The sequence below is a fragment of the Chaetodon trifascialis genome, chromosome 23 (assembly GCF_039877785.1).
Source record: "Chaetodon trifascialis isolate fChaTrf1 chromosome 23, fChaTrf1.hap1, whole genome shotgun sequence".
In the NCBI taxonomy this organism is placed as follows: domain Eukaryota; kingdom Metazoa; phylum Chordata; class Actinopteri; order Chaetodontiformes; family Chaetodontidae; genus Chaetodon; species Chaetodon trifascialis.
In genome coordinates this window covers 17,991,507-18,004,120 of record NC_092078.1, presented here as the reverse complement: position 1 = coordinate 18,004,120, position 12,614 = coordinate 17,991,507, and the positions used below count along the sequence as shown (strand labels likewise).

The 12,614-nt window shown below is 43.5% G+C and overlaps 1 protein-coding gene across 3 annotated transcripts in view; it reads right to left on the bottom strand.

Moving 5' to 3' along the window:
- Positions 1 to 7,715: 7,715 nt before the first annotated feature.
- The window catches only part of ehbp1l1a (EH domain binding protein 1-like 1a), a 44,845-nt gene continuing 39,946 nt past the window's right edge, over positions 7,716 to 12,614 (bottom strand). For all 3 annotated transcript variants that reach the window (XM_070993583.1, XM_070993581.1, XM_070993582.1), the window contains 2 exons: positions 11,742 to 11,856; positions 7,716 to 9,784 (listed from right to left, as the gene is read on the bottom strand). In XM_070993583.1, the coding sequence (XP_070849684.1) occupies positions 9,691 to 9,784; positions 11,742 to 11,856 (209 nt within the window). In that variant the 3' untranslated portion in view covers positions 7,716 to 9,690. The remainder of the gene's footprint in view (positions 9,785 to 11,741; positions 11,857 to 12,614) is intronic.

Genomic DNA, 12,614 nt, shown 5'->3' with positions numbered 1-12,614 from the left:
CACCGTCCAACATCAGCTCTTCACCTTGGTGTGCCTGGGCCTTCCACCAGACCACCGAGCAGATTGAGCCACGGACGAGCACCTGGGCATCTTCGAGTTAGTTCGGAGCAGAACCCATCGGAACGCCAGCAAACCAGTAGGCATGCTCAGCGGGTTTGAATAAGAGTTGGTCCGTGAGGTTAAGATACTGCTAATTTATCCAAATTCTCTCAACTGCTCGTTAAATCCCTTAACTTTACGTTCGCGTCCCCATTGTTCCCTTTACAACTACTTCTCACTATCGCCAAACTTGTTTGTCATCACGTTGCCATAAGTTTCTTTTGTGTTCTGTCATATCACCTCATATCTTCTGTCGTACCATTCATGATATATCATTCATTATCCATAATTCTGCTTAATAAATGAGATTTTGATGTAAGTCCTGGTTAGACGGTGTCCTTTTGAGCTGAATATATTCAATTCAATTTCAATTTTATTTATTTGTATAGCGCCAAATCAAAACAGAAGTTGTCTCAGGACACTTTCCATATAGAGCTGGTACAGACCAAGCTCTTTTATCTACAAAGAAACCAACAATTCCCCCATGAGCAAGCACTTGGCGACAGTGGCGAGGAAAAACTTCCTTTTAACAGGCAGAAACCTCGAGCAGAACCAGACTCTGGGTGGGCGGCCATCTGCCTCGACCGGTTGGGTGAGAGAGGAAGAGCAAGAGAGGGAGAGTGAGACAGACAGACAGACAGACAGACAGACAGACAGACAGACAGACAGACAGACAGACAGACAGACAGACAGACAGAAATGCAGTCAGAGAGAGAGAGAGAGACAGAGAGACAGACATGTAATCACAGTAACAGTGACAGTGGATGTAATAATAGCAGTAGCAGTTGCTGTGGCTGTCAGGCAGGGCCAAGGCAGGAGACACAGCTGAAATCCACAATCCAGATTCAGCCACTGTCCATGGGAACCTGCAAGACGACAAAGCACAGAGACTCCGGGGAAGGAGCTAAGTTAGTAACACGCCGTGGTGGGACATGAGAGCGTGCGGATGGAGAGGGACAGAAGTACAGAGGAGCTCGGTGTATCTTTGGATGTCCCCCAACAGTCTAATCCTATAGCAGCATAACTAGGGGCTGGTCCAGGACCAGCCTGAGCCAGCCCTAACTATAAGCTTTATCAAAAAGGAAAGTTTTAAGCCTACTCTTAAATGTAGAGACAGTGTCTGCCTCCCGGACAAAGACTGGAAGATGGTTCCACAGGAGAGGAGCTTGATAGCTAAATGCTCTGACTCCTGTTCTGCTTTTTGAGACTTTAGGAACCATAAGTAGACCTGCATTCTGGGAACGCAGTGTTCGAGTGGGGCAATAAGGTACTATGAGCTCTTTAAGATAAGAAGGTGCTTGGCCATTTATGGCTTTGTAAGTAAGGAGGAGAATTTTAAACTCTATTCTAAACTTTACAGGGAGCCAGTGCAAAGTGGCGAGTATTGGAGAAATATGATTTTTGTCAGAACATGTGCTGCAGCGTTCTGGAGCAACTGGAGAATATTCAGCAACGAATTTGGGCAGCCTGATAGTAAGGAATTGCAATAATCCAGCCTGGAAGTTACGAATGCATGGACTAGTTTTTCTGCATCATTTTGAGACAAAATATGCCTGATTTTTGCGATATTACGTAGGTGAAAAAAGGCAGTCCTTGAAATTTGTTTTACATGGGAGTGAAAGGATGTCTTGGTCAAAGATGACTCCCAGATTCTTTACAGTGGTGCTGGAGGCCAGCGCAATGCCATCCATAGCTGCTATGTCATCAGAAAGTGACTTTCTAAGATGTTTAGGGCCTACTACTATAACTTCAGTGTTGTCCGAGTTTAGCATCAGAAAATTGCAGGTCATCCAGGTCTTTATGTCATGAAGACATGCTTGTAGTCTAGTTAACTGACTGGTTTCCTCCGGCTTCATTGATAAATATAGCTGGGTATCATCTGCATAGCAATGAAAATTTATTGAGTGCTTCCTGATAATCTTACCTAAAGGAAGCATATATAAGGTGAATAGAATTGGTCCAAGCACAGAACCCTGCGGAACTCCATAGCTGACTTTAGTGAGCACAGAGGAGTCATCATTAACACGTACAAACTGAGAGCGATCTGACAAGTAGGATTTAAACCAGCTTAGCGCAGTTCCCTTAATGCCAATGAAATGTTCCAGTGTCTGCAATAGGATGCCATGGTCAATGGTGTCAAATGCAGCACTAAGATCCAATAAGACTAGTACAGAGACAAATCCTTTATCAGATGCAATTAGAAGGTCATTTGTAACTTTAACCAGTGCTGTCTCTGTGCTATGATGCACTCTAAATCCTGACTGGAAATCCTCGAATAAACTATTATTGTTTAGAAAGTCGCACAGCTGATTGGCAACTGCTTTCTCAAGAGTTTTTGAGAGAAAGGGAAGGTTGGATATCGGTCTATAGTTGGCTAAAACCCCTGGATCAAGAGTAGGCTTTTATCGCGGTTTTATCACAGCTACTTTAAAGGACTGTGGTACGTAGTCTGTTGATAAAGAGAGATTGATCATGTCTAATACTGAAGAGTCAATTAGAGGTAATACTTCTTTAAACAGCTTAGTCGGGATAGGATCTAAAATACAGGTAGATGATTTTGATGATGAAATTATTGAAATTAGTTGGTGAAGGTCGACAGGTGTAAAACAGTCTAAAACTGCGACAGACTGAGTAACAGTTTCTACGGTTTCTGTGTTTGAAGACAAAACAGTACCTGTTAACAGCAGGAGTCGATGAATTCTGTCTCTAATAGTTAGAATTTTATCATTAAAGAAGCTCATGAAGTCATTACTGTTCAGAGCTAAAGGAATACATGGTTCAATAGAATTATGGCTCTCTGTCAGCCTGGCTACAGTGCTGAAGAGAAACCTGGGATTATTCTTATTTTCCTCTATTAGTGCAGAGTAATAGGCTGCCCTGGCACTGCGGAGGGCTTTCCTGTATATTTTAAGACTGTCTTGCCAGGCGGACCGAAATTCTTCCAAATTGGTAGAACGCCATTTCCTTTCTATTTTCCGTGAAGTTTGCTTTAATTTGCGGGTTTGAGGAGTATACCATGGAGCTAACCTCCTCTGTTTAATTTTCTTCTTTTTTAGGGGAGCAACAGAGTCAAGTGTCATACGCAACGACCCTGTAGCACTATCAACCAGGTAGTCAATCTGGGAGGGATAAGGTTAGCATAAGACTCCTCTGTTGTATTGAGACATGGCATTGAATTAAATGCTGATGGGATCATATCCTTAAATTTAGCTACAGCACTATCAGACAGGAGTCTGGTATAAGAATTTTTGCCTACTGGCTGGTAGTCTGGTAATATGAATTCGAAAGTTATTAAATGATGGTCTGATTGTTATGGCTGTGGTACCTGGCTATGTTTTTGTTTTCTCTTTTTTCTTTTTTCCTAATGTGCGTCTAGGGCCGGACCATGGCAGGGGCGGAGCTGATCTCCTCCGCGGTGAGCAGCGAGTCGACACACCGGTCTCTAATCTCCCTCATTAGGGTCCACCTTCTTAAGCAGGCTTCTCCCATACTCTGGTGCCAGATGATCCTTTGTTCTAGCCATTGTGTCTCGCCAGAAACGATCTCTCGCCCTCTGCCACGTGTCCTGTTGCCCGAGCGTCTGCACGCTGTTCTGAGTTTTTTCTTGTGAGTTTCTGTTTCAGCCTGTGAGCTTTTTCCCATTAGGAGTTTTTTGTTACTTACCTGAATCTGTTGAGTTCCTCCAGTTCTTGTCGTTTTTGGTTTGCCTGAGAGCTTTTTCCCGAAGAGGAGTTTTGAGTTTCGTCCCGCGCTGACCGGCCCACTTCTGCTTCAGCCGCTCTCAGAGAGACAAGTGACTCACCCGGTGTCTGTTGAGTTTTCCCTCCAGCACCTGCGGATTACTATAGCCTGAGTGCTTTCCCGTTTAACGGTGTTTTGTGTTCTTTCTCCAGAAGCTGTCGAGGGATCTCCAGCTAGACTGCCACCCTTGGTTCTGGTTATCGCCTTCAGGCTGATTTTCATTTTTGCCTTATTGAATTTTGTTCAATAAACTGTTGTTCCTGTTCTCCGCTTCTGAGTCCGGTTTTCTCAGCCCCGGCCTTAACACTGATAAAAGAGGATTCTGTGAGGAGACTATTAAGTCTTCGAATTCAATGCCATATGTCAGAACAAGGTCAAGGGTGTGGTTAAAACAGTGAGTCGATTCATGTACATTCTGGCGGAAGCCAACTGAGTCTAATACTGAGATAAACGCAGTGCTAAGGCTGTCATTATCAACGTCGACATGTACATTAAAGTCACCTACAATAATTACTTTATCTGCTTCAAGGACTAAACTTGAGAACTCAGCTATAAATTCGGAGTAAAGACCAGGAGAGCGGTATACCACAACAAATAAAAGTGGCTGCACTGTTTTCCATTTCTCATGAGAAAGAGTGAGAACAAGGCTTTCAAATGAGTTATAGTCGAGTTTAGGTTTAGGGTTGATCAAAAGGCTTGAGTCAAAAATGGCTGCAACTCCACCTCCTCTGCCGCTGCCTCGAGGAATGTGGGTATTAATATGGCTCAGAGGAGTAGCTTCATTTAGGCTCACATACTCTTCAGGACACAGCCAGGTTTCAGTCAGACAAAATAAATCAACAATATGGTCTGATATTAACTCATTTACTAGAACAGCTTTAGAGGACAGAGATCTGATGTTAAGGAGTCCACATTTAATTCTCCTATCTTGTTGTACTATTGCAGAGGTTGTTCTAATTTTAATTAGATTCTTATGATGTTTAACTCCTCTTCTCTGTACTTTTGGTTTACTTAGTTTACGTGGTCGGGGGGCAGACACAGTCTCTATGGAGTGTTGGGTGGGTAACTGCTCTAATGGAGGCGCAGAGAAGCGTGTAGGACTGCAGCTCTGCCTCCTGGTCTCAACTCTGAGTTGTCAGGGGTTAGGTTCATAAATAAAATCGGTCAGATTTCTAGAGATGAGAGCTGCTCCCTCCAAAGTGGGATGGATGCCGTCTCTCCTAATCAGACCAGGTCTTCCCCAGAAAGTCTGCCAATTATCAATGTATCAATATATACGATCCCTGTATCCAGAGTTTACACTTCAGATTATCAGACTGGTTTACTGTTAGTTCATTCGTTAGTATTTTATCAGCGTTATAGCAGTTAATTTCTGCAGTCCTTCTTAGCTGAGGAAGGTGGTGCCCCGTCATTTTATCAACGAATGCAACATCAAATTAAGGTAGTTCCCCTACACACACTTTTAGAACCATTGAACCACATGTTGCTTCAAAGGCAACTCCTTTTAGAACAGTGATTCTCAACTGGTGGGTCGCAACCCAAAAGTGGGTCGCGGACCCATTTCAGTTGGTTGCGGGCCTTTGCCTGGGAAAAAAATTCCTGTGGTTTTGTTTTGAAGGGGATTTTTTTATGCAGTGGAGTGCTCTCTGTTCATGTCGGGGCTTGTCATTAAGGGGTGATGGTGGGTCCTGAGGCCAGACCAGTTGAGAACCACTGCTTTAGAACAACAAACACCTTTTATTAACTGAAATTAATCTTATCTAATCCACCAAATCCACAAGAACAGAAAACTGTGGCATTTCTCTGACTGTAAGTTCTATAAGACAGTGTGCTACGCAGCCATGCACAGTATTATCTCTGGTTAAAACTTGAGCTTCTTAGCTCTCCGTCACACTTGAGTTGGTCCTTATTGGAATTCATGGAAAACACTAACTGGTTGGTTTTGGTGTCAGTTTCCACCTCTTTATACCTGATTTGAACCATGAAAGTCTTTAAAAGACTTAAAGCTGCAGCATGTAAGATGGAGTAGAGAGCAGACTTAGCCTGAAAATTTGAACCAACACATGTTCACGTCACTCCCCCTCCCTCTCCGCTGCACTCATGCCCTGCCTCCAAGCCCCTCCTCCCTGCAGCATCTGTGCGGCTGCCATGACAACCAGTAACATTAGCCTTAGCATCAGAAACAAGCTAACTCTGCCCAGCCGTTACATCACAGTCGCTAACATACCTTACACACTACGGAGTGTTACTGTAACAATCACCATATTAGCTTTATGGTTATTTGTTGGGGCTGCACGGTGGCGCAGCAGGTAGTGTGCGTGCCTCACAGCAACAAGATTGCCAGTTCAATTCCCAGGTCAGGCCTTTCTGTGTGAAGTTTGCATGTTCTTCCTGTGCATGCGTGGGTTCTCTCCAGGTACTCCGGCTTCCTCCCACAGACCAAAAACATGCTCATTAGGTTAATTGGTGACTGTAATATTTCCCCTGAGTGTGAGTGTGAATGGTTGTTTGTTTGTGCCCTGCGATCGACTGCTGACCGGTCCAGGGTGTACCCCGCCTCTCGCCCGTTGACAGCTGGGCAACCCCGATAGAGGGATACGCGGTATAGAAAATGGATGGATGGATAGTTATTTGTTGTCTTAGCTGTATACACTATTGTTGGCAGCGGCAGTATGGGCAGTTCCTCCTTTGCGGGTGGCTGTTGCTCCACCATAGCTCTCACTAGCCTCCTGACGCCACTCACAGAGCTGTTTGACTGAGCGGTAGCCGGCAGCATGAGCAGAGGGAGTGGGCGGTTCCCAGCGTGTGTGAGTAGTGATTGACAGATGTCAGACACTGCCTCAGTCAACATACAGTATCTTGAACACTATAGAAAAAATGACTGTGGACGAGAGGGGAGATGAATCATATGTTTCACTTTTAGAAAAAGCTAACACTCTCCGATAATCCTCTTCCATCACTTAAAAAGCAAAACAATAACTTAAACGCCCTCCCCCAGTGTCTCAAATAAAGTGCCGGGTACAATTTGTTGAATTGTTTACCCCAAACTAAACCTCAATGTCTGCATGGAACATTCCCACCAATGCACACAACAGAAGTGAAACTGAAATTTGCCAAATATATGGCAACAAAATATTGAATACATAGCTCCTTTACTTCTGAATAAAGACCATCTAGTCAGCAGCTAGTTATTGGAGCCACTGAGGGACCTGGACATGTGATATTTCCCACTACAAAATCAGGAGGTTAACCTGACAAACTATAAAGTAATGGCCACCTTACACATTCTGGACAAACCCTTACAGATTCATATTATATACTGATAGAAATATCATGCAGCACATTTAAGATATTACACAACATTGTAACGGGCTAATGGAGGACCCAATTGCAGTGCTGGCCGATTTACTGGGAACACAGGACAATGGACAACCGGAGCAACAATGTGCCGTACTGAGCAGAGAGCCGGCTCAGAAGGAGTTAGTGTGAGGAGAGTGGATCGAACACGGGAATCACAGACAGATTTCGACGAGGTCAAAATCACTCTCGGAGGAGGAATGTGCTCTTTGTAACCACCGAGGCAGCAAGATCTGCACACCCACAAACACAGGGCTAGGACAGAAGGAGTAGTCAGGAACAGGTGAGGTCGGATACCGGAGATCAAACTGGAGAACAACGCTGGAGAGTCTGGCATGGCGCAAAGACAATCTGGCAACTGGGAAGAATGACCGCGTGGCTTAAATACCCTCCAGATGAACCTAATAGGCTAGGTGTGCAGATGGGCAGGTATGGGGCATGGCTGAAGAGCTGCAGCACAGGTAAGTGCTATGCAGGACTGTGACACAACATTATGAAATAAGACTGCAGGAGATGTGTAAAGTCATTCAAATCTTTTGTATTTTCCAAACTTTACAAATAGTGCAAATATAACAATAAACACTGCAAATAAAAACTTTCCAACTGCAATCATCTCTTGACAGGCTGGAACAAATTCACACAACAGCTGCGAGAACCAGCAGTTATGGCAACATGAGAAGTGCAGACTTTTACGCACAAAATAAAACCTCTCAGGCCCAGAAATGTTACTATTCCTGGACATGCTTGCACTGCAGAGCAAACACAACCTTTCAGTGCAAAAACAGGGAGGAAGCATTCTTTAATTCATGGAAGAGATGGAAGCGCTAATGTTAATTTTGCGCTAATGAAGATTTGGCTTTTATCATGCAGAGATGTTCAAATCCTCACCTTTCATTTCAGAAAAAAACAACATTTGCGTAATGTAAAGGTTGTCATTTTCCGGTGACTTGAACAGCCAAATAAATGATTAAATTCACTAAACGCGTTTCAATACACGAACCTGAAAATCAGTGTTAAAAGGAAAAAGATCCTACTGTACATGTACTCATAGAAATGTTCCTATGTGGTGGTCATGAATATGAATGCAGTCAAATGCTACAATAAGGGGGGCTATGAGCTTTGGTTCAAACACAAAGCAATAAAAGGCAGATCTGTGTGGCTGCTTCTCCAGCTCATACGTGTCAAATGAATCAATAGCAAAACTTGAATTCAGTGAGTTAGTTTGAAGACTCCATCTGTTTCATGACCATGGCTGCTTTCTGCATTCCATTTGCACCTTCATTCCATCTGCTCCACCAGAGAAGTGGTCACACAATATGATGTAAACATTTCAACACCAAAATCAACGATTGACGACAGACATTAGATTCACATTTCTTTCATCGCCTTCATTTTTAAATGGACCTATTTTTTCCAATGGACTAACCATGATACTCTGTGCAAAATTTGTGTGAACCTTGGTTTCCAATGTACCACATCCTACAGTAAGGCACTGTGGTGACAACTTGCACGTTCAAAAAGTAGTTTCATCTTGGGCTGAACAAATATTTGTTGATGTACACACAGTGTTTGTGTATGCGGTCAATGATGGCTTTAACCATAACCACAATCTTTCACAAGTATTTTTTCAACCCAAACCCTAATCAGGAAGTGTTTTTTTAAGTCTTGACGTAACCAAACCTTATCCAGACAAATGAATGACATGGTCATGTAACAGTTAAGGAAAGCACTGACAAACGATGTGGTCCTGCTGATAGATCCAAAAACATCTCTATGGGTGGTTCTTGAAGCCAAAGGCAAAAAGTATTTTGTTGTTGTTGCTCAGTTTGGAGGACTTATTGGCTTCCTCTACCTGCTATGAGTAACAGTCATCTGAAAAGTACTGAATTTTTAAAGTATGAATCTACTGGCACTAGATTAGCAGCAGGTCCAGTCCAAACAGATCAGTCCTGCTGTTGGTCTTAATGAACGAACACTGGTCAAACTTCATCTCTACTGTTTTTGGCAGCTCATATATGACTGCACATTTTCTGTGTTGCACACTTTACATTCACATTAACAACATGTAACAAAATTCACTAACACACAGCACAGAAACTGCAAAAACACACAGTCAGAAGGCACGAAGCAGCTCTCACTGAGGCACTGCTGCAGCTTCTTCTCAGTGGGTCAAAACCTGTTGGTACTGAACACCATTTAGGGTTTAAAAGTAACAGAGCCAAAGCATAGCTAACATTTCTGAGACTAGTTTTTCACCATCAGTGTCTTCTGGAGTTACAATGCCACCTCGTACTGGTTCAGTGTGCTCCTCCTTGGATCAGCTGTGCTGTCCAGCCTAAATGTCCTCTTACTGCTGATTTAAACCCACAGCCATCAATCTGAGTGCAGGTGAAGAGGACCAAACAACCCACTGTCCCATTCTTGATTTTGTCTTGTCCCACATTCCCACAGTAGATCGGTGGCCCAGCGTTTAGTGGCTGGGGGATGGTAGAATCACTGCATCAGACACTTCTCTTTCTGCTGTTTAGCATACTTCCTCCTCCGCTGCTCCAGGCCTCGTTCCAGACGCTCGTCCTCCTCCAGACCTCTGAAGACATGGAGAGGAGACACAGGCTGTCAACATAGGATGTTTTTCAGTCTGCCGAAGCAGATGTGCTTTTATTTGAATCAAAACAGCCGTTGACACAGACAGCATCACAACTCATCTTCCACTCACATCACTGTGAATCATTTTAGGCCATCTATACTGTAGGTCTTTTTTCATCATTTCATTTCTTATGCATAACTAGCCCACGGCAGTACTGTACCTGAACACTGAGGGAGAACTAAGGCTGCTGTTACTGCACTGCTGACCTGCTGCTTTCACAACACACAACACAGGTGGTGCACAGTGGCTGCTTCGTGAAGGCAGCACTTGAGCAACTGGTCTCCTCCATCAGTGTCAACAATGCATGCTTTCAGTCACAGTACTGCTGTGGGCTCAGGTACATGCACACACAAGGTCATGGGTCAGTTAAACCAGTTAAGTGAGAGTGAAGCCTTGAGTGGTTATGGTGTGGCTATGGTGCCTACACATGTGGGTGCAGCAGCTGTTCCATAGATGACGTGCCCCTTGTCACACATCACGTGCAACACGTTGGAGCTACGGAGCTTCACTGTGATGTTTGAGCTGCACAGAATGCTGCAGAGCTTGTTTTCACATTCATCCTACAGTGGTGTAAATCCAGCTTCAAAGGCAGGAGGCATTATTTCAATCAGTGTGTGTATGTATATTTCAGATCACTATACATGTTTGTAGTAAAGTTAAACTGACAGTTGAGTTTAGTTTCAGTTTTCTAGTGTGTATTGTCCCTGACTTTATTTCAGTTCATCTCTACGCTGAATTTGTTCTACTTATCTAACTTGTTGTGCAGTGTCTTTGCGTGTCTTGAAAATAAATGCATTATTATTATTCAGAAAAAAATCATTGTGTTTGTGTGTAGTGACTGCATACTCAGTCTATACAAATATATGATGAAAGATTTCTTTATTAACACTGATAAGAACAACGGTGTATCATTATTATTATTTGTGAATAGTCCTTCATTTGATTTCACTGCTGTGACTATCTTTTGGGTGTCCCTGATATCTGCATCCATTGTGTAAGACAGAACGTGACCACAGGTCCTTTATTCCAACAGCTGTCAGACTGTTAGACTCCAGCATTATTTAATGGAACACTGTGTTGATGCTGTTTCCCACTTCCACATCACAAACCTACTGTTGTATTTCCATCCATCCATCCTCTATGCTGCATCCATCCTCTATGCCGCTGACCATTTTTGATTCTTCAATTAAATGTGCCAAACGAAACTATCCATCCATTCATCCATCCATTTTCTATGGCGCTTATCCCTTTCGGGGTCGCGGGGGGGCCGGAGCCTATCTCGGCTGTCAACGGGTGGTAGGTGGGGTACACCCTGGACCGGTCGCCAGCCGATCGCAGGGCACAAGCACACAACCATTCACACTCACACTCACACCTAGGGGCAATTTAGAGTCACCAATCAACCTAATGAGCATGTTTTTGGTCTGTGGGAGGAAGCCGGAGTACCCGGAGAAAACCCACGCATGCACGGGAAGAACATGCAAACTTCTTGCTGTGAGGCACGCGTACTACCTGCTGCACCACCGTGCAGCCCACTGTTGTATTTATTATCCATATTGGCAAAAGTATTTTTATAATCTGTACATAATGTACAGATACATAGTTGATCTTATCTTTGAACACATTTTGAAGTAGTGTAGGCAGTACATGAAAGCACTCTGCCTGCAGAGAACTGCCAAATGATGTGCTGGCTCTTAGCAGCCTCTCTCTATACTGCCATCTAGTGGTACATTAACCATGAATAAAGGAGAAATCCTTTGAGAAAAGTGATGTCTTGATGAAAAAACATTCATCTGTTTTGGTTCCAGTTTTCCTAAGTCAGTATACATATACACATATTGACCGATGCAGTTGTAGAGACTCACAGACTTTCAAGACCACAGCAAGTGTGTCTCACCCTCTCTCCTTGGCGTCCATATCGTGGACCAGTTCATCTCTCTGGTTGACCAGTGAAACCAGCTCCTGAAGCAGTAGCTGTTCTCTGTGTTTATGGGCCTGAGTCTTCTGACACTCTACAGCACAAAGACAACAGCAAGAAACAAAAAAGACTACTCAGAAGGATGGGAACTTTCTGGAATAAAAGAATGGGAAGTGACGACAGACACACACACACACACACACACACACACACACACACACACACACACACACACACACACACATACACATACACACACACACACACACACACACATACACACACACACACACACACACACACACATATATATACGTGTGTGTGTGTGTGTGTGTGTGTGTGTGTGTGTGTGTGTGTGTGTGTGTGTGTGTGTACTATCTTCACATTCACATCCAACATTTTAAACAATTTTTATCAACATTTCCCATTTTTTTAGTAAATAGGATATTTACTGATACCTCCTGATACAACTGGAAGGTTGACAACAATTTTTTTTTATTTCTTTTTTCCAAGTCAAGAAAACTCCCCAGTCTCTACGCTGCGTGTAACTATCGTGCTGACTAGTACTATCTGTGGTGCGACACATTTAACATGCATAACCATGCACAAACAACTACAGGCTGCTGCAAAATAACCACATACTGTATGTTTGGGGTGTTGTGCACATCAGTCTGACTTGATGGAACTGATACCACCCACCCATCCTATGTGTATCAAACACTCAACCACTTCCTTGACAGAATTCAAGACAGCCTTGAGAGTTTCTCTTTTTTCAAGTGAATGATTTAATTGTTGTGAGACAGAAGATAATGAGCACAAAGCCACCATCTGAGCATTCAAGCAGTGTTTGAA